This window comes from Lynx rufus, unplaced genomic scaffold (assembly GCF_022079265.1).
Source record: "Lynx rufus isolate CCGP_SWC_20201006 ecotype Redwood Valley unplaced genomic scaffold, mLynRuf1.p SCAF_10, whole genome shotgun sequence".
NCBI lineage: Eukaryota > Metazoa > Chordata > Mammalia > Carnivora > Felidae > Lynx > Lynx rufus.
Genome location: NW_025814824.1, coordinates 21,081,833 through 21,103,951, shown reverse-complemented (window position 1 = coordinate 21,103,951; position 22,119 = coordinate 21,081,833). Strand labels below are relative to the sequence as shown.

General features: G+C 45.9%; 1 protein-coding gene across 8 annotated transcripts in view; it reads right to left on the bottom strand.

Moving 5' to 3' along the window:
* Positions 1-9,979: 9,979 nt before the first annotated feature.
* TLE4 (TLE family member 4, transcriptional corepressor) overlaps positions 9,980-22,119 on the bottom strand; it is a 141,763-nt gene continuing 129,623 nt past the window's right edge. For all 8 annotated transcript variants that reach the window (XM_047102527.1, XM_047102537.1, XM_047102562.1 and 5 more), the window contains 6 exons: positions 18,646-18,895; positions 17,329-17,576; positions 14,860-15,007; positions 14,321-14,471; positions 13,932-14,008; positions 9,980-11,673 (listed from right to left, as the gene is read on the bottom strand). In XM_047102527.1, the coding sequence (XP_046958483.1) occupies positions 11,566-11,673; positions 13,932-14,008; positions 14,321-14,471; positions 14,860-15,007; positions 17,329-17,576; positions 18,646-18,895 (982 nt within the window). In that variant the 3' untranslated portion in view covers positions 9,980-11,565. The remainder of the gene's footprint in view (positions 11,674-13,931; positions 14,009-14,320; positions 14,472-14,859; positions 15,008-17,328; positions 17,577-18,645; positions 18,896-22,119) is intronic.

Below are 22,119 nucleotides of genomic sequence, written 5' to 3'. Positions count from 1 at the left end.
TAAGTCTGGGCTATGTTCCCTTCCATGCGATCCTAGAGTGTTCTGAGTGTCCCCGGCATACTATCCATCCAACTACGTGGTAATCACAGAATGACTTACTTGAAGTTCTATTTCATTCCTAAGCTCTGTGAGGTCAGGGACCATCTCTTTTCTGTCCATTTCTGTATCTCCAGGGTCTAGCTCAGTTCCTCAAAACGTGGTGCAGCTATGTAATAAACATTTGTTGAATAAATGCGCAATAGGATTTTAACAACTCAGTTTCAGCAAACTTTATGTTTTAAAGTAAGATGTAATTTGAGCCACAAACATAATGCTAAAAGAGAGAAGCATCTCTTGTAAAGATATGTAGCAAAGAGGGTGACCTCTGAGTGAAAGACGCAAGTTTTTCCATCAATATCCCTTTAATATTGGGAGCTACACACATCTGATGGGGGGAGGGGTGCATTTGCTTGGACATCAAGGTATGATCCTAGTGGAATAAAACCCAAGGTTTCATTTTTTAAAAATTTGTTAAAAAATGTTTGTTTTTTGAGGGAGAGAGAGTGTGTGTGTGCTAGCGGGGAAGGGGCACAGAGAGAGGAAGACAGAGAATCCAAAGCAGGCTCTGTGCCACCAGCGCAAAGCCCCAGGTGGGGCTTGAATTGCAAGATCATAACCTGAGCCGAAGTTGGACGCTCAGTCGAGCCACCCGGGCGCCCCAACCCAAGTTTTCTTTTAAAAAAACTCTCCTCCATCTGCATTATAAAAAGTTGTACAAATATATTTTTTTCAACACCGTTGCCAAACGGCTTGATTAGTGCCACATTTTGCGTGGTCACTTCTATACGTATAAGTTAATCAAATCATAGCCCTGAGAGCAAACATCCACCGAAAAGGCTGTCTTATCACAGCATGAGGGAAGGTGGGTGATGCAAGGGGAGAGCTAACATTTACTGCCTCCTGCTGTGCCTGTCACTGGCATGGGATGCGATACATTATCTCCAAAGAGAGAAGCGAGCAAGGCATCTGTGTTCAGTTCCGGACGTAGCGATACCTCCCTGGACTGTTGGAGATTTCAGGGAGGATTTTTCAGAGACCACAGATGAACAGGATTATAGTTTTGCCACATCCCTAAAAGACGATCCTGAAAATACTTAAAACACTCATAGCTGCCCCGTTCTCCTCCAGGGAACCAATTATGCCCTTATCCAAACAGCTGTGCGTTTCCGCACTGGCCCTCCAGCAGCTCTTGTTTTTCACCGGAAAGCAATGCGGAGAGTACCTTAACCGGTCCAAGTTCTGTGATGAAATCTTAATTAAAACTCTGCAAAATCATCTCCCCGAATTCCCCAAGAATTCCTTTCTTGGAGGTCGAGAGCATTGACCTTTTGAATACAGGTGTGTGATATCCAGCACTCAAGAGTACATAGTCAAACTGTCCCCAGACTAGAGCAATAGATCAAAATGCCTTTTTGGGTCCAGAAGAGCGGCTCCTAGGATTTCAAGCAACGTGTGTCCTTTGCCCCGCAGTTCAATCTGTCCTGTGAGCACGACGCCTGTTATCTCAGTACAATTTTAACATGAACGTAAACAATTCTGCTTTAACTACCATGGTTGGGCCTTTATGAGCCCATGAATCAAAACACACACCAGTAATCAAAGAAAATCTTCCCATGTGGTCCATCTTTCAAACAAGACTATTGTGCATACCACAAAGTGCTTTCCAAAAATAAAAGAGGGGCACCTGGGTGGCTCAGTCGGTTAAGCCTCCGACTTCAGCTTAGGTCACGATGTCACAGTTCGTGAGTTCAAGCCCCATGTCGGGCTCTGTGCTGACAGTTCAGAGCCCGGAATCTGCTTCAGATTCTGTCTCCCTCTCTTTCTACCCCTCCCCTGCTCATTCGGTCTCTCTCTCTCAAAAATAAACATTTAAAAAAATTTTTAAAAATAAAAAAGGGGCGCCTGGGTGGCTCAGTCGGTTAAGTGTCCGACTTCGGCTCAGGTCATGATCTCACAGTCCGGGAGTTTGAGCCCCACATCGGGGCTCCCTCTCTCTCTGCCCCTCCCCTGTTCATGCTCTGTCTCTCTCTGTCTCAAAAATAAATAAACGTTAAAAAAAATTAAAAAAAAAATAAAAGAAACAAGGCAAAAAAAAAAAAAAAAAAGGAAAAACCCACAATATTATATCAAGAGTAATACATAAGAATAACATCAAAAGTAAAAAAAGAAAAGTTTAACGTTTGGAAGAGAAAAAAAACCCAAACATGGTTTAGGACATTTCCAATCAGAAAATTTGAAAGGTGCTTTTGACATCACATGCTTTTTGCTGATGCTTTTGTTACCATTAAAATGGACCGCTTTGATGCTCAGAGCCTGGAGCCTGTTTCCAATTCTGTGTCTGCCTCTCTCTCTGCCCCTCCCCCGTTCATGCTCTGTCTCTCTCTGTCCCAAAAATAAATAAACGTTGAAAAAAAAAAAATTAAAAAAAAAAAAAAATGGACCGCTTTTAACAATGCCTCTTGTCTAAAGATCAGACTTTTAGTCACATGGAAAATAGCATCAAAGCAAGAAGCAAACTTCTCAGAGCTAAGAGCACTAGAGCAAAGCCCAGGCCTCTCTCCACCCTTTTTTTGTTTGTTTGTTTTGTTTTGTTTTTAAGAAAAAGTATGGGATTTTTCTCGGGCTTAATGAAAGTAGTTTTCAGTAACTGATCTGAAGAAAGGATGCAGAGAGCATGTAGAAGCAGCCTAACCCAGGGAACATTCTGGGCAACCTTGTTCCGGTCCCTGACGTGCTAACAGTGGGGAGACGTGAAGGACACTGGCTCTGGTGTCATTCAAGCCACTTAACCTCTGTGGATCTGATTTCTCATCTGTGAAATGGGGGTAATAGGCCCACAAATCCCTTATTTACAATTCCAAGATGGAACATTCAAAGAATATCAGAATTTTTTTGTGATGCATTTGGAGCAAAACTGCCGTGAACGGAGTTGTGGGTGTTCATAGTCCTCACTTAACTCCGCTTGGTAGGAACATTCACGTTACCCTTAGAAATACGAGCGGGCTTCACCATGGAGCGCTGCTCATATGACGTCCTATATGGTGCATGTAACATCTGACCTTTTCAAAATCCCAAACCAATCTCTATTCTCAAATATACGTGGACCCAAGGATTTCCAGGAAGTTTTGAGAACTCATGCCTCTGCTTCGTGGGGTTGTTCTGCAGATAAACATGGGGTTCTGTGAATAAAGCCGTTAGCTTCGTGGTTGGCCATGTGGTAAGAGATTCACGTCACTTGCTCTAGTTTTCAGTAAAGAAAATAACAAAAGCATAGGTGCCACATACAGCACAGCAAGGTAAGGCTTCTTTTGACTTTCTGCCACCAGGAAAGTTTCTAGCATCTTTTGGGGCACCTGGGTGGCTCAGTCGGTTAAGCGTTGGACTCTCTCATGGTTCGTGGGATGGAGCCCCACGTCGGGCTCTCTGCGGGCAGCACAAAGCCTGCTTGGGATTCTCTGTGCCCCCCTCTCTTTGCCCCTCCCCGTTTACAACATGTGCACTTTCTCTCTCTCTCTCTCTCTCAAAATAAATAAACATTAAAAAAAAGTAAAGTTTATAGCATCTTTTGAAGGCAATTAAAGGCAAAAGAGAAGTTCAATAGTTTTGGACATTTGCCCGTCTAAAAGGTTTTTCTTTTGAGTTTTGGTTCTTGAGTAAACTTCAGTTATTTGGAAAATTAAATAGCACGGACTTTTTCATTTTCTAAAATGCCAGGTAAATCACGATGCATTAAATCACTCACAGCCCAAAATGGAGAAATGTTAACGTTTTTGAAAAGATAAAGCTTGGGAGGGTGATGTCAGCGAGGTGGCCGAATATGTCCTTCACTTGTGTCCCACCCTCAACAACAACGGCTAGGCATCTATCCACAGACGGAAGTGCCTTTGTGGGGGCTTTGAGGTCCAGGTAGGAGCCTGGGAAACCCCGGAGCCGCCCAAGATCGAGGAGAACCGTCTTGAGAAGGCAGGTCGGCACCCAGAGGACTGCCGGGCCCATGGGGAGTCCTGGCAGCAGAATCAGCTACAGCCCCATTTGGCTTTGGTTCGGTCCCAGCGCCACCCAGCGACCCGGGAGGAGTTACGCCCACCTGTGCATCGGGTGATAGGCACGTAGACCTCGGGAAGTGGCCTGCGAACCAGCTCCAGCCACTTGGCTGGAGCCCAGGAACCCTTGGAGATAAGCCCACCCAACTTACTAGAATCTGAAAGGGCCCTGTAACTGGGCTGCATGAATAGTCCGGCTGCACCCCTGAAGGGCCTCATACAAAACTACCATAGTATCCAGCAATCCTACTCCTGGATATATGTCCAAAGGAGATGAGTCACTACATTTTTTTAATGTTTATTTTTGAGAGACAGAGAGACAGAGTATGAGAAGGGGAGGGGCACAGAGAGAGAGAGGGAGACACAGAATCCGAAGCACAAGTCCAGGCTCTGAGCTGTCAGCACAGAATCTGATGCGGGGCTCAAACTCACGAACCATGAGATCATGACCTGAGCCGAAGTCAGATGCTTAACTGACTGAGCCCCCCAGGTGCCCCGAGATGAACCACTGTCTTAAAGAGACATCTGCAACTCCATTTTTATTGCAGCATTATTTATAATACCCAAGAAATAGAAACAACCTAAATGTCTGTCCATCCACACATGAATGGATAAAAGATGTGGTTTATATACACAATGGAGTATTATTTGGCCTTTACCAAGAAGGAAATTCTGCCATTTGCAACAACATGGATGGGCCTCGAGGGCATTATTCTAAGTGAAACCAGTCAGATGGAAAAAGACATATGCTGAACGATCTCACCTATATGTGGAATTTCCAAAAGGCCAAACTCATGGAAAAGAGTATAGAATAATGGTTTCCAGGGGCTGAGGGCAGGGTGTTGGTGGAAATGGGGAGATACTGGTCAAAGGGTACAAACAACTAATTAAAAGGTGAAGAAGGTCTGGGGACCCTACTATTCAGCATGGTGACTATAGGTGACAACACTGTCACGTACTTGAAAATGTGTCACGAGAGTAGATCTTATGTGTTTTCATCACACACACACACACACACACACGCACGCACCCCATTGTAACTAGGTGAGGGTGATGTGTTAACTAACCTTATTGTGGTGGTCACCCCCTAATACATGCATGTATCAACTCATCAAGTTGTAGATCTTCAACGTACACAATGTTATAGGTCAATTATATTGCAACATAAGTCGGGGGGAGGGTAAGATGAACCTATATAAGCTCCAACACCAACCTGCCTTATCTTACTCGACCCTGCAGCTCTGGGATCAGGTTACAAGCTCCTATGAGTCTTACAAACCAAAGGGCAATCAGTGTGGGAAAGACTCCGTAATAACACTGTTGTTCTCTGTTAACTCCCAGGAAAACAAATCTCCGGCGCGAAAAGCACAGATTCAAGCAAACACAAAATGCTGGGGGCTGGAGATGCCGTCTGCCAAAAGTCCGGAGGAGTTGAACTCAAGTCCGTTTGGACTCCAGCTCAAAGCTGCCCACACGGGGGGATGTCTGCAGAGCCACATGGGCCCAGACCAAGCACCTCTCAAGGGGAAAAGCAAGTCCGCCCCTGAGGGATCATCGCCAAATCCTTCACTTTTGGTCAGCCTGCGTCACCACTAAAGCTCCCATTGGGGGCACTTTCTGCCTTGTTTTTGAAGACCACAGCTCGGGAACGAGTGTCCGTGAACCAGGGCCTTTGTCCTCAGAGTAACCTTCACAGCCGATTTGTGCCCAAGAGGCTGTTCGTGTTCCACTAAAACACTGAGGCCTGCGGATGTCGTGCGCAGTGGCATTGACTGATTCTCAGCGTGGAAACTTGTGACTTTGAATTTCCTGACTCAGCCGTAAAGCCTGAAATCACATTTTGTTAACAGTGACTGGTCTACTTGGAGGAAAAACAAAAGGGGCTATTAATATCTGGAGGAGATTTAAGAACAAAGTTGAACGGATGGTTTCTTCACTTACTCCAGAGACCATCTCGTCTTCGTTCACCTGGCAAAGACCAACTGGCTCCGGGGGAAGGTGCTTCCTTCTCAGCAGCACTAGGCTTTTCTGCATTAGATGCATGATGCTAAAAACTTGACTTCATAGACGTTGAAGTGAATAGTATTTGTTTAAGCTAAACTCTCGAGGCCAAGAGGCATCCAACTGAAGTTCTTCCAAAAACAGGAAGTTGTCCTAAGGAAAACTCCTTTGCTGGATGCCTGGCGGTCCAGGGGTCTCGCTCCAATCCCCGATGATGGTTCCTGCCGGTGTCTTTTCCTGTCCCTGTGCTGCTGGCCTTGTGAGGAGGAAGGGCACACGCTCGGCCTGTTTTCTGTGCTGGAGCCCTCGCGAGAGGGCCAGCAGCCTTCTCTTTGACTAAGATCCCACCATGACTCATTCTCTTGCTACTTCTCAGCCTCCTGGGAACACAAAATCTCTAGTTCAACTCACGCTTCCGGCCACATGACACAAGGGAGAGCCAGCGTGTTACCTCTGGTGGTTTCTTTTAGAAGCAGCTGTGGAGGTATCTGGTAGGTTGGGAAAAAGCCAGTGAGGTCTACCTAGGTCTGTGGAGAAATGCTGGGCCACTGAAAACCATTTGGGCATTAGTTTGAACTCCACCTCAATAGAGTCCAAAAATTTACTGCCTAATTCTCAAAATTCAAATAGAACTCACTGGTACCTTCTGGTGTGTGTGTTAGTGTCGCTGGGCTCAAGTCAGTTTACGTCTTCCTCCGAGGTAACATAAAGCTTGTTAGTTATGAATGTTCTCATCAAGCCATGATGTCACCTTAATGGTGACGCCCAGGCTCAACAAGGTCATGAGGGTTGCCCTTGGGAAAGTCTACTCAGCCACAAGTGGGCTTTTGTCTTGCATGTACCACTCTCCACAGTAGGCACACACGTCCTAGGGACTCCAAAGATGATTTATGATTAAGGTTTTTTTAATGTTTATTTATTTTTGAGAGACAGAGAGGGAGGGAGAGAGAGACACAGAGCATGAGTGAGGGAGGGGCAGGAAGAGAGAGGGAGACAGAATCTGAAGCAGGCTCCAGGCTCTAGCTGTCAGCACAGAGCCCGACGCGGGGCTTGAACTTCCGAACCGTGAGATCATGACCTAAGCCCAAGTCAGATGCTTAACTGCTTAACAGACTGAGCCACCCAGGCACCCCTGTGATGAAGTTTTCAAGAGATTCTGCGATGCCTAAATCCCAAGCCAGCTAGCTTGCGGGAAACTTGAAGGGCAGAGAGCAGCAGGTGGGTGGAGGACTCCGAATCTGCCACGCTGGGCAAATGGCACAGACTTCCAACTCCACGTCTGGAGCCTTGGGGTGGAGGTCGGCCAGCCCTCCTTGGGAGACAGGGGATTTGGACAAACTGTCTTCTTCTGCTTCTCTGGGTACTTTTGTGTAAATCCCGTACTCTGGCACCCAGCCTGTCGAGGCTGTTGTGAGGTCAGAAGGGACAATTTTTGTCAAAACGCTTGTACTCTTGGTTCTCCTCTGGGCTAAAGGCAGCCCTAGGAATTCTCCTTCCCTGCAGGCCAAACACGTAAGACCCAGCAGAGGATCTCCTTCCCGGGGGACCGGAGACATCCCCCTACTAATTCCTATCTGGGACCCAAAAGATGGTCACTTGCTGCCAAAAACCCAAACGAAAAGGAAACTGAAGTTTTGGATAGCAGCAGAGTTGGTTCGCACCATCAGGATAGCACTGTTGTTAAAATGTAACACGTTAGTGAGAGGTTTTCTGATGTGCTCGGGTTACCAAAACTAAGCCATTTCCATGGTCAGTCCTGAATCAAAGCTGGCACCGAAAGGCAAATAAATACAATTAGCTCAGAAGAGGTATGGTTGGGCCCCGCTGCTTCTACTGCCGATGCCCCGGCGAGAAGTGACCCAGAGCTTGTGGGACGCCGCTCCACGGGTTGCTCAGGAGCTGGAGGGCTACAGAAATGAGCCTTCAAAAGTATCGAGGCTTTTGTTTTGTTTTGTTTTGGTACCGTTTTTATAACTGTGATTTCTCACTTAATGCTGGGCAAGGAACTCTACACATTTCCTTACAGCTGCCAAAAAGACCCAAAGACAAATACTCTAAGTCGCATCTTTTGTTTCTGGGTTATACAGCCCCAGCGGCAGATCATCCAGACTGAGGATGCAAATGGCCCGTGATAACGGAGGGGACCACCGATGGTCTAGCTGCTTACGTGGGCACGGCCTCCCTGCCCAGAATGCCAATGCCACCGTATGACCGTGGGGCATCAATTTCCCCTGCTCGTGGCTGTGATGTCCCGGGTTTCGTGGCTACGTGAGACGGTTTAAAGCTGAGTTTCTTGAGATCTCATGGCTCACAGGGCTGCAAGTTAGTGTCGGCACACACCCTCCAGAACAAGGCCGGACCTTTAGCAGCTTGTTGGACACGAAACCGCCTTGCTAAGAAGGGGCCCAAGAGTGAGGTGTTTCTCTGTAAAAACTTGAAAGATCTTGGACTTTGTCACGGCACGCTTTATCTGCCAATCTCGGGACAAAGTCTTGATGGCTTCTTCAGTCTGAGTTTCTATTTCTTGCTATTTCTACGTGAGTCAGTCTTCCAGTCCCACACCACTGTTCTTTCCCTGGAACCAAGTTTTCTCTGGTTCCGGGGGTTTCCTATCTCAGTAGTTCTTCAGACTGCCAGACCATACTCGGAACGAAAACCAACGTAAACCAAGGTGTAATTACAACATCAAGGTTTTTGTGTAGATCAATCCAGGCCTGAGATTTCTATCGAAGCCATAAAAATCTAATCTGATAAAACCTGGGCAAAGAGAGGAAGCTGATGTTCATTAAGTTTCAAAGGCTGAGGCTATATGTATGCATCCACCTCAACTTTTAATCCAGTAGAGAACAAGCCAGTATTTTGGATCTCCCTAAAGAGACAATTGACGAGCAGCAGACTTCACCACCCGACACCAAAGGGGAAATTCTACCTCCTTGAGGCAGTACTTTCTCCTTCTAGAGGCATAAACATGGTATTGTCATAGTCCTTGGACTCGAGGGATTTTTTGAAAACTCCGGACCTCTATACTTTTAAAGAAATCTTAGTAAGGCTGCACAGAAATGGGAGCGAAGAATCCTTTAAAATGTTATCATCTGATGCGGTAGCACTCACAGTACCCGCACTCCGAAGCAATGCTTCCAACCGCGTGGGGGAACACTGCTGAAATCTGGCACCTAAAGAGTCCGTCTGGGTCACAGCTGATCACTGAGCCCACTCCAGTCCACGGTGGGGCCTCCAACCCCAGCCTTCCTTCTACCCAGCGGATCCCTAAAATGCCAGGTTTTTGAGCCTCAGGAATTTAGAATTCTCTAAGCCCCTCCTCATGTCCAATGTTCACATGCCCCACTAGCGGCAGCCCGTAGGGCCTCATGCTTTCAACGACTCCCGTGTGTTACACCAGAAATGTTTCCCAAACCCAAGTGGCTAGACATGGTATGTGGGGGCTAAATCAAACAGTCCAATATGGTAGCCGTTAGCCACGTGCAGCTACTGGATCCTTCAAATGCAGTTAGTGTGACTAATAAACTTACACCCCCCCCCACCCAAAATTGATTTCAATGGAGTGAAATTCAGCCACAAACGGCTAGTGGAACCATACCGAACAGCGCAGCTCTAAAGCATTCGAGTAACACTGACAACGTTTCGAGAGACCGTATTTGTACAAACCAAGGAGACACTTAATAATTGTTTGGTAGCAACACGTCCTCGCTAACGTCCATCTGCTCTCCCCTCCCGTTCTTGTCAAGTGAAAATAAAAACAGAACTAAGACGGCGGTAACAATAAAGCCCACGCGACCCCAGTCTCCCTTGAATCAAACTAGTAATTTTTAGCATATAGGAGTGGCAAAGTCACAGACAAAAAACAAACCAAAGTCAGCAAAACAAAGAATTAGAAATAAGCGTCCTAGAAGTTATTTTATGTTTAATGCTTAAAAGTCTGAATGCACAAACAATCTACCGTTATAGAAGTACTGGTGGTCAATACGATGCATTAGAACTATGTACAATGCACAGTTTAGTATCAAAATCTTTCTACACTGTAGAGTTTTACGAAACTGTTAATGACATCAAACACTAAGCACTTAAGACACCATTTTTTTTTTCTGCTACCACATTAGGAACGTCAATAGACAGTCCATTTCAACTTGCAGCATCCATCCATTTCTAGTATGAAATTAAGTAATTTTCTACTTGTACAATAAAGTTTATCTACACAGTTCTCTTGATTTTGATCCATAGCAGCAAAGGCACTGTACATCAGCAGATCCACAGACTTAAAAGATTTTTAAAGCATTCAAACAAAAAATAATAATAAAAAAAAAAAAGGAGTCACATATCATAGTTGAACAGCAACAACAACAACATAAAAGATAACACAATGTTTCTGGCACAATGGCACAGCCCGCGTCCATTTCGGGGACATCCAACTAAGACAGGGAAAGAACCGGAGGTAAAGAAAGCAAGTCCTCCTCCCAGGTGAGAGTCCATTCTTTCTGGTTTTCAGAGGGAGGTCCTTGCAAATCTCCTCTGCTGTCCTCGTTTTGTAAAAGACTTGCCTTGCACAGCAGGAGGAATCCTCCCCTGAGTCTGTGCAGTTCCCGAAGAACATGCCAAAAAATAGCCCATAATTTCTCGTTAATGACAAAATTGCCCAAAGGTATACATCTCCCTTTGCAAAGAAACGTGGCAAAAATATCCGGAAGGGATTAAGTTCTCTCTTTAGGCCAGATTTAATTTGTTCATCTGTCTATAATACAATAAAAAAAGGAATTAAAAACTTATTACAAAGACACTTGTCAACGAGTCAAAAAAGAAAAAGGAGAAGTCCAATTACTTTTATCAAATAGAATCTAAAGCTATAGATATATTTGTTAAAGTTGTCCAAATAGACTCAAATGAATACGACGTGGCCTGTCAGGTTCTAATCGTTCAAATTTCCAAACATTTAAAGTAGAAAACAAAAACAAAAACAAAAATCTAACAACACAGCAACATATTGCTTCCATATGTAATTATACATTTCACGTCTCTATACAGTCCTTAGTCTACATTTAGTGACATTTTTAATCAATTATTTTAAACCTTCCTTTCCCCTCCTTTGCCAAAAAAAGGAGGGGAGGGGTATCAAATACAACGCATCTTCATTATCAATGCAGGAGCAGACAGCTTTATTCAGTCAAAGTTAGAAAGCCTTCTTTAAACAAAATAAATATATTACAGATATAATACATAATTCAAGATTCCGTCACGGTTAAGTATGGTTCTTCCATGTTCTTCCGAGTAGAGAGCTGAAGATTTGGTATCACAGGTTCTTAATGGGTATTCACAATTCAACAGCGAGGAGGAAGTGGGGGTAAGAGGCGGGATCAAACCCCACAGCTGCAGCCAGCGTGTGGAATCCTTGGTTTTAGATGCAGGGGAAGAGGAGGACAGAACAAAGTGCTACAGGGAGAAGGGGTCCAGTTCGCATGAAGATTTGTCCTTAATAAATAACTTCATAAACCGTGGCCTTCTTGTCCCCAGAGCCAGTGACAATGTATTTGTCATCCACAGAGATGTCACAGCTAAGCACCGATGAGGATTCTTTGGACTAGGAAGGAAACAGACACAAAGGTCAGGTACTGAAGGACAAACCCACGAGGCAGGACTAGAAAACACATGGCGGAAGAGTGTGACATGTCCCGCTGTCCCGACGGGAGTGCCAAGGCAGGAAAGACGGGCCGGGCACCTCCTTAAATGGCGGGGCCAGGGGCACTTCTCGGGACACCGCCCCGCGCCAGGCTCCTGCACTGGGGCCGTGGGGCAGCAGGCAGGCCGGGTGTACGCACGGCGGAGCCGAAGAAGCCACGCCCAGTTCCCGATCCTGTGCTCCACACGGTCAAGGGTGGAAAACCCTCAACCTCAGTCAGTCGGCTTGGACTCAGGTCGAGCTGTGGAACACCGGACAAGTCACTCGACCCGTCTGAGCCTCCTTCCCTGACAAGCAGGTAAAGACATCTTGCCTGCCCGCCACCTCAGAGGGTTGCCTCAGAGTTCAAGTGGAAAATGGCATCAAAAACACCACATCTTTTGACATCGGGAACGTAAAAATATTTGTAATAGAAAGTTTCATTTTCTCCTGTGTGAAAAAACAATGCCAACTGTACATACTTAAGAGTTCTGGATACCGTCTTCAACTACACTACCTTCAAGGAGTTCAATGTCAACTTTGAACTGAACTGTGCTAAACAAAACCCCACAAGATTTTATTTTTTTTTTTAAGTTTATTTGAGAGAGAGAGAGAGAGCGAGCGAGTGAGCATGTGGGGGAGGTGAGAAGGGGCAGATAAAGAAGGGATGGAGAGGGAGAATCCCAAGCAGGCTCTGTGCTGTCAGTGTGGAGCCCAACAAGGGGCTCAATCTCACGAACTGTGAGATCATGACCTGAGCTGAAATCAAGAGTCAGACGCCGAACCGACTGAGCCACCCAGGCGCCCCTAAACTTCACAGAATTTTAACCAGAACTCTGAACACACACACACACACACACACACACAAAATCTGACATGCAGATGCTAACCCATTATCAGTGTTTCTCAAACTTTTTGGACTGTAATCTGTAATAAATCCGTTTTACTTCACAACCCATTATACACATAAGATATTCACACACTTGTAAAAGATCCAGGCGCCTGGGCGGCTCAGTGGGTTAAGTGTCCGACTTCGGCTCAGGTCATGATCTTGCGGTTCGTGAGTTCAAGCCCCGCGTCGGGTCTGTGCTGACAGCTCAGAGCCTGGCGCCTGTTTCAGATTCTGTGTCTCCCTCTCTCTCTCTGACCCTCCCCCGTTCATGCTGTCTCTCTCTGTCTCAAAAATAAATAAACGTTAAAAAAAAAAAAAAAGATCCACTCTAAGATTTTATAGATACACACATACACATATACACACACATACATATACACATACGTGTACATATATTTAAGTCCTGGTTGGGACCACCAGAAAGGGTTTAACCCATAATACAAAAAAAAACATTGTATTAAATTATAAACTTCATGGCAGCAAGAACTAGCTGTTTTTGTCCTGTTGATTATCTTGCACAGTATTTTCACTCAATATATATATTTTTGGATTCAACTGCATTGATCTACTCTATGATGACTTAATACTACTCGTTCGAGAAAACTGCAAATCTGTTTCTATTCCTAAAAAAAAAAAAAAATTCGAAGTACAGGTTAAAAAAAGGTGGTCTTCTTTAACTTGTCTATGAGATTCACACGTAACAGCCAGAGAGCAGCGAGACCGTGCGTGAGCACACGGGGTACCATGCCTACCATTTGGTCCTCCTATAGATAATTTCACACTCTACACCAAGGACCACTGATTCAATAAGGATACACATTTATGAAATTAATCAAGATTTACTAAACTTTTCCGGAACACTCTTCTTTGGGGAAAAAAGCCCAAAGAAATAACAATACTAATAGAAGTATTCAAGCAATACGCTCAAACTTTTTAAATGTAAGCATTTTAAAGATGTAACCCCCACACGAAAATCACAGAAGACATAAAACCTCTACTCTCGTGTATAAACGGGATCGAGCTGTGAAGAGTTAGCGAATCAGGCACGGTGTCTCGGCTCTGGGCTCACAGAGAACTGGAGACCATCCCCGCCCTCCACGTCTTGTGGCTAGGACACTAGCCTCCCTCACGCAGAGTATTCTGGTCTGTACGACAGGTGAATCACAACACCTGCCTCTTAGAACACTGAGGGGCCTTATTAACCTGACAGAACGCACAGAGCGAGCTTGGGTGAACCACTGCCATGCAGCGAGCACACAGAAGTGGGAGCTAAACAAGTTAATGTTACCTGGAATATACTGGCTCCATAAGGTGTTCTCCAGGCATTCAGAAGGTTGTCCTTTCCAGTGCTTACAAACCATTTGCCTACAGAAAGAGGGGTTTTGTTCATGTGATGTCATCAGATACCAGAGATGTGCTTTATATAGAGCACCCAACCATTCACAGAAAACCCATCTCATTTGCAACAAAAGTTTCTTTTCACGGGAAAAATAAAGCTCACTCTCCTAGATTTAGTGAGTTATTTATACTTACAAGAAGGGTAAAGTGGATTAGTACACAGCGTTAGAGACATAGAAAGTATGTATAAGAATGTAATTTTGAAGAGGGACACGTTAATAAACTAAAGGGGTGGAGTAAAACGCATCAGCAGGAGGGCAGAAGGAGGGGACTACTCACCACAATGGGCAAACTTGAGCGACAGCACACAGCTCTCATGGAGATGTAGCTGGTATTTGTCTGGCTTGGTGACATGTAGCACTTCCACGTTACTGTTCTCCATCCCCACTGCGAGCCACTCTCCAGTTGGGCAGTAGCCGAGAGAAAAGATCTAGAATTAAAACAGGTGATAGTGACGGTGACTAGGGAAGAGCACCTCCTTTAACCGGGAGGTACTGTTTCTTCTGGGGATAGATACTACTCCAATTATGAAAGACATCAAGATAATTTGAATTGTATGGGAAGAAATCACAGCCAAATCCTAAGGTAATGCAATACATCTCCACAACAGAACTTATTAGCCATTTATGTAAAATCCAATATATTAATCCTTTAATAAAATATACACTATGGTATTTTGACAGAAAACAATGAAATTTTCAGTTATCTAACCTAGAGTCAAAAATGACTTCATCACCTGGTAAATGACTTAAACCTTAAGCATGTCCTATATTTCACAAGACCATGGCATCTAAAAGGTCACGGGCACAAGACCAGACCTGTGAGGTGAAGTCATGCTGCTGTAGCTGCCGCCCTTCGCGCAGGTCCCAGGACCTGACCGTGTTGTCCAGGCCGCCCGTCCAGAGCTTGGTGCCATCATTAGAAATGTCAATACAGCTGGCCCCATCTGTGTGGCCCTGGAATTGCCTGAAAATGTCAAAATGGAGTGAAAACCCCTGAAAAGTTAGTTTTTAGGTGAACTGAACTCAGAGTTTGAAAAGTTAGTTTTTAGGTGAACTCAACTCAGGAGTTCGTCAGTGCAGCCACTGTGGAAAACAGTACGGAGCTTCCTCAAAAAATTAGAAGTAGAAACAGCATATGATTCAGTACTTCTACTACTACTGGTATTTACCCAAGGAAACACCAATTCAAAAAGATGTATTTGAATTGCAAATTCATCTGCAATGTTGATTGCAGCATTATTTGTAATAGCCAAGATACGGAAGCAGCCCAAGTGTCCACTGATAAATGGATACGATGTGGTATAGATACACAGTGGAGTATTACTCAGCCATAAAAAAGTCCTTACCATTTGCAACAGCATGGATAGAGCTAGAGTGTAATGCTAAGTGAAATAAGTCAAAGAAAGATAAACACCTTATGATTTCACTCATATGTAGAATTTAAGAAACAAATGAATGAACAAAGAAAAAAAAAAGGATGAACAAAAACCAGACTCCTAGAAAACAAACTGGTGGTTGCCAGAGGGGAGGTGGGAGAGGGGACAGATAAGCAAAGATGACTAAGAGTACACTTACATGATAAGCACTTAGTAACTGGTGAATCATTATTTTGCATATTGAAACCAATATAACACTGAATGTTAATTATACTTCAATAAAAAAATTTAGAATTCCTCAGCGATCAATATCATTGCCAGTCTTATAGATTTCATTTGGATTTACTGTATTTTCTAATTATTCAAAGTAATAATAAAGCATATACATAGATTGAAGTTTAGTTAAGATGTTGTATTTCCTGCACTTTTTATTTCTGAATACTTAGGAAGTACTCTTCATACCAAAAAACGATTAATATAACCAATGGGAAAAAAAATCTCCAACAGAAGTAAACAAAAGAAAACACAGAGCTACGTGTATATGCACTAACCAAAAATACTTTAAGACCTATTATATCATTGTGATATGAAGGAAAGAATTAAAAAAAATTTTGTTAACATTTGTTTATTTTTGAGAGAGAAAGAGACAGAGCATGAGCAGGGGTAGGGGCAGAGAGATAGACAGGGAGACACAGAACCCGAAGCAGGCTCCAGGCTCTGAGCTGTCAGCATGGAGCCCAACGGGGGGCTCGAACTCACAAACCGTGAGATCGTGACCTGAGCTGAAGGTGGACGCTTAACCGACTGAGCCACCCAGGCACCCCTGAAGGAAAGAATTTAAGAAGTCAGGAACATCTTCCCTTCTACAAAAGCTATGAGGAGGGCAAGGGAGCAGCAGAGCGAATTTTGCCAGGGCACAACAATGCAACTGTACGAGGCTACGTAAGAAAAAACAGCCATGCTCTCAGATAAGGCACATGGAAAGAAACGCAGTGTGGTTCAGCTGCCCCAGGAGCTGGTGGAATGTACAAAAGACACTGGGGGATGGAGAGATTAGAAGCAATTTCTTGTAAGAGCCTTACCCAAGATGAAACAAATGACGACTACTTTGTTTTTGGAATCATACTTAGAGCTCAGTCCTGCAAAATATCTGACGGATGGACAGTGGAGGCCTCTTCTCCTGACACACTCCCTCGAACTCACGGCTAGGCTTGATTACAATCCTCTCACACCCTTCGGCGGATCACACCTCTTGCTTCCTGCTCTTGTGGGTGCTGACATCTGGAGACTCATTTCAGGGCTTTACCTATCAACGCCAACCCTATACAATTTCACTTCTTAAAACAGACATCTCAGTGCATCTATCCATCCTCAAACGTGGGACTACAGATAATCTAGACCATTTCAGAGCAAGTAGCACAAAGGCTGGGCCCATGGTAGGTGTTCGATGGTTATCTGCTGAACGAATGAATGTGTGGGCTACACGTGGCACAAAGGACAGTGCCATGTGCTGTGAATCTTCTCAGTGAGTGTCTATCCACAATAATGGCTGGTTAGCGAGCACAGATGGCAAATTACAGATGTCTAACGAGCTCGTGAGGTCATGGGAACATTATGTACATTAATTATGTAAAAATGACCTCATTTTTTAAAAACCCAACTTGGTGATGCTCAGGATAACATCCAAAAAAAGCAAAGAAAGAAAACAAGCCCTCATTTTTTAAGATCAGAAGTGTAGAAAATAAGATTCTACATTACTAATTTGTTTCCAGCATCTTAAAGAGGCCTGTTCCTAACACTTTTTAGTACGATAATTGTTATTTCATCTTTTTAGATGCACACAGCTCTTTGGCCCAGAGTGGTAAAATCGGCTCCCCTCGTGCCCTGGTAAGGGATCTTGCCGACTCACCTCACCAGCGTCTGGTTGTGCAGGTCCCAGACCGCGATGTTGCCGTCACTGCAGCACGAGAAGCAGACCTTGGAGTCGGGGCTGATGGCCAGGGCGTAGCACGCAGGGGCCGAGGACGTCAGCTCCGCCTTGATGCGCGGGGTCGGAGCGGCCAGGTCCCAGATGGACAGAGTGCTGGCTTCCCCTCCCACGATGAGGGTGCGACCGTCAGGGAGCAATCGGCAGGAACGGATGTAGTTATCCCTGTTCTGTAGAGACAAAAACCATCAAGAGATCACTCATGAGGAAAGGAAAACAGCATTAACATGAGAGCAGAAATCCATAAAAGTATTGTGTTCCCTCCTGGTTTTAATGAGCCATTTTTACTTATGACAATGATAAAGTGGATTAATGCTAGAAAATTACATGAAATTAGGGAAGTACTTAAACTTGATCTACAAATTTAGTGCTGAGATATTTAATCTTAATTAGCATGAAAATGCAAAGATCTAGACCCAACTCCCACCACCACCAAATCACCCAGCTGCCTCAGTCATTTGCACACAAAGACACATGCACACAATGCGGGGGCCCTCACAATCCCGGAGCAGCCACATCTGGGGACCTGGGTCTCCTGGCACACTCGACCTGGCCAGTGAAAGGTCCTCCTGCCACCGCCAGAGGGTCAGGGGTCAGAGACGTGGAGTCTCCTCCCTTCCGGCCTGCGTTAGCTGGCTGACGGGCGGCCGGGGCTGATCAAGCATCATCAACCGGGGGCAAGACTCCATCAAGGACTGTTAAGGGACAGGAAAAAAAAGGCCCCTTCCAGCTAGTTAGGCTCTGGGAATGCTGTGTGCGTCAGGCATGTGAGGCGGACCTAACACTGCGCTGCGGCGAGAGCGCTACCGCCGGTCTAAGGAAGAACGTCCAAGTGAGGTTTCAAACACAACACAGGGACAGGTGCCCAGGAGACAGCTAAGGGGGTACTCTAGTCTCGTCTCACAATGTGACAGACTGAGAGAGCCAGGAGCATGCTCACAGAAACCCTCCCGGGCTTCGACTTTTCCTCACCTCCCTTACCAGACAGGAAAGCAGGTGGCGGGTCGGTGCCCGTGCACTGGGCCGGGTGAATGGAAGCTGCCCTGGGGCACGTGCCACCAAGACCTGCTGACTCTGCCCCGGGGAACTGAAAGATGCGTCCTCAGCAGCACTCTGAACCTCCACGCGAAAGGCCACCAAGCGGTGAGGACAACTACCCACTTGAGATCAACTCCGTGTGCTGCTTGTACACCCAAGTCTCTCACTGTCCCATCCTATTTCTGCATCAAGTTCGCTCACCAGACAGTCGAGCTGAGACACGGGGCTCTTGTTGCCGGGGTGGCTGATGTCCCAGACCTTGACGCAGCCCTTCCCGCCCGTGTACACGTGTCTCGTGGGGTTGCTGATGGTCACCGCGCACACCACCTCCCCGTGGTTCAGGGTGTTGATCTGGCGCGCGTGGCGGGGGATGCCGGGTCCGATGAGGGCGTCGGGGGGGAAAGGGACGGGCTGCATCTGACCGTCCGCGGTGACGTGGAAGGAGTATGCTCTATGGTAGTGGGGAGGAGAAAAAAATAGGAAGAGGGGAATGCAAAAAATGTTACTTAACTGATCGGCGTAACGAGATGAAAAATAAAACATTTGTGGTGCTACTTGTGATTTGCAAAGAAATCAAATTTACCCACTATAGTAGAAAGAACATCATTTTCAGAGTCACAGAGCTAGCTCTCTGATCAAATTCTCAGGCCGACCTTTCACTAGCTGCTGTGTGACCTAAGTAGTTACTTAGCCTTTCTGAACCTCAGTTTTAAACTTCAAAAGGGGGAGCATGCTACCCACACTTCCTGGAGAATTAAACAGGACAGCCAACGTCTAGCATAACACCTACTCCTTCAGGGTGCTCAGCAAACCTGCATTGCTTTCTGCTATGGGTCATTCAGAAGCCTGTGAGAAGATTCTGCCTGTCTCTCAATTCGATCAAGTGGTTTATTAATGGGGATCAATAAGCCCAAGTTATCAAGCTTTAAGGAGTTAAGAGCATCTAGGCCTACGTTGTGAAATGACCGACGTGCCCTACACACAAACCACAGACTTGACCATCACTAATTCAAGTAATTCCCAAGGGAGCTGGAACCTGAAAAGGCACCCTGTGTGACCACCACAGAGGCCGACCTTGTGAGCACCTATCGGCAGCTCCTTTTCTAGTTCATTTCCAGGAAAAGCTCTATATGGGAAAGCATTTGGTTCCAAAATGCAACTTAAGTTAGAACATCTCCCTCACCCCTGTTTTTAGGGTACAGAGGTGAGGAAGGGCGCCTCAGTGAGGCTACTGTGAAGCAGGGGCTGGGGGGAGAGGGCTGGACCCATCCTCTACCACAGGCGATAGCTCATTTTGGAAATTATGTCATTCTACTTTGGCGTGAAGCTTTGGAATGCGCTCTGTTTATAGAAAGAAGTTAACGAAAGACGTACCCAGGGAAAGCGTCTGTGGGTACACAAAGGATTGGAGCTTGGACCGATCAGGGAAGTTTTAGAATCAATGCAAAAATCTACAGGCTAGTCACCTAAATTCATCAAAATGCAGCCCATTACTGAGGGGCCCGGAGTGTCCTCAGAGAGGATGATGCGAACATGTGGCCGTGGAAGATGTGGTGCCAGGTAGTGGAGGGCTTTTTCTTTCTCTGTAAACAACAGAGAAAGGCACAGGACTGGGTTGTAGAAGAAAAGTAGTAGGTCAGATTGCTGAGGGGGAAGGAAGCAGGAAACTAGGAAGACAAGAGACAGAAGACATTGCCTTGTCAAATCAAAAGGACTTGGGAGATACATAGGATGTGCAACCCGAGAGAGAAGTACTGAGGAGGGCTCTAAAGCTTGGAACCCAGATGACTTAGGTAGCCCACGATACATCAGTCAAGTGTCAGGGAATCATGGCTGAAAGGTATGCACGCAGGGAGGAAAATGGTTTGGTTTTCTCTAACGTGAGGGCAGTCAGGAACCCTAACAACTCAGAAGGAAGTCAAGTAATGTGATTCAGGAGAGAGGTTAGGTTAGAAGGACAACACGTTAAGTTTTTTTTTTTAGTATTTTTGAGAGAGAGAGAGACAGAGCGCAAGCAGGGCAGGAGCAGAGACAGAGGGAGACACAATCTGAAGCAGGCTCCAGGCTCGGAACTGTCAGCCCAGAGCCCTAAGTGGGGCTTGAACCCACGAACTGTGAGCCCATGACCTGAGATGAAGTCAGATGCTTAACCAACTGAGCCACCCGGGCGCCCCTGTGCGTGCTTATCGACTAAAAGTGACAGTTGAAACTAAGGGAACAGAAACAATAATCTTGCGGCAGATTACACAGTCAACAGACTACATGCGGGATCTAAGGGAACGCTTCCGTCTACAGAACCTTGACCAGCAAGAGCAGTCAGAGACGTGGATAACTGAGAGAGATGATCAAGGTCGGGGAGGAGAGGATGGTCAATCAAAGAGATTCAACCATTCAACACGGACTTTTTAAGTTTCTTTGAGAGAGACAAAATTCCAAGCAGGCTCTGTACCGTCAGCACAGAGCCTGACATGGGGCTCAAACTCAGGAACCACGAGATCATGACCTAAGCTGAGACCAAGAGTTGGATGCTTAACCAACCAAGACACCCAGGGGCCCCTCAACCCGTACTTCTTGCGTATCCCAGCACACCAAGCACCATGCTGGCCGGACTGGGGTTACAACAGAAAGAAAAAAGCCATATCCCCGGTTCTCCTGAGGTTACAGCCTGTGGAGAGTGGGCGGCAGGTAGGCAGAGGGGCAGGTTCATTAATGAGATATTCACATAAAGAAGTATTAAAATGTTAGATGGTCAATGCTATGAACAGTGGAAGTGCATGGTACCGTGACAATCTGACAGAGTGAGGAAATGGTGTAAAGAAGACGGTGTGAGGAGGTGTGTGACAAACATGAAGGCCAGAGTGAGACCGAATGCTTATTATCTACTCGGAAACTATTAATTAAGTGCCTAGTATGAACCAGGTGCTATCAGGTGCTGGGGAATCAGAGGTGAATAAAGTAGACCAAGTCCCTATCCTCCAGGCCCACATCTAGAATGGAAAGCAGACATCATGTATAAGGAGATAAATCAGTAACCTCAGACTCCATCAGATGCCGACACACACACACACACACACACACACACACACACACACACGAGCTGCACAGGTCTGGGGCAGCGTACGAGCACAGACATGAAGGAAGGACACAGGCCCTGCACACATCGAGGGGGGAACGTGCCAGGAAGAGAAACAAGACACAGTCTCTGAAGCAGAACCAAGTGGGAATGCTCGCGTGTACTCAGTGGAGAGGGGCAGGCTGGAGACGGGAGGGCAGCGTTAAAAAGGGCCCGGCAGGCTGTGAAGAGGAGTGTGGGTGTTATTCTGGGCAGAAGGGGAAGTCACAGGAGACTCAGGAGCAGGAGTGACAGGATTCAGTTAATGTTTTCAAGTGCCGTTCTGGCTGCTGGGTGAGGAGCGGATTGTAGGGGGCACAATAGAAAAAGGGAAACCAGACAGGAGTTCTGTGCAGTGATCTAAGGGACAAGCCAGTGGCTAGGGTTTGGGAGACAGTGAGACAGCTGGGAACAGATCTGCAACGCAAAAGATCACTCTGGCCAGGTGGAGGTAGAGAAGGGTGTGCTGGATGGGACACTCGGACTCCGGAGATGACACAGGTAGGGGCAGGGACGACATCTTCCTTGTGACCCTATAAGTAGGTAACTGAACTCAAAGGGAG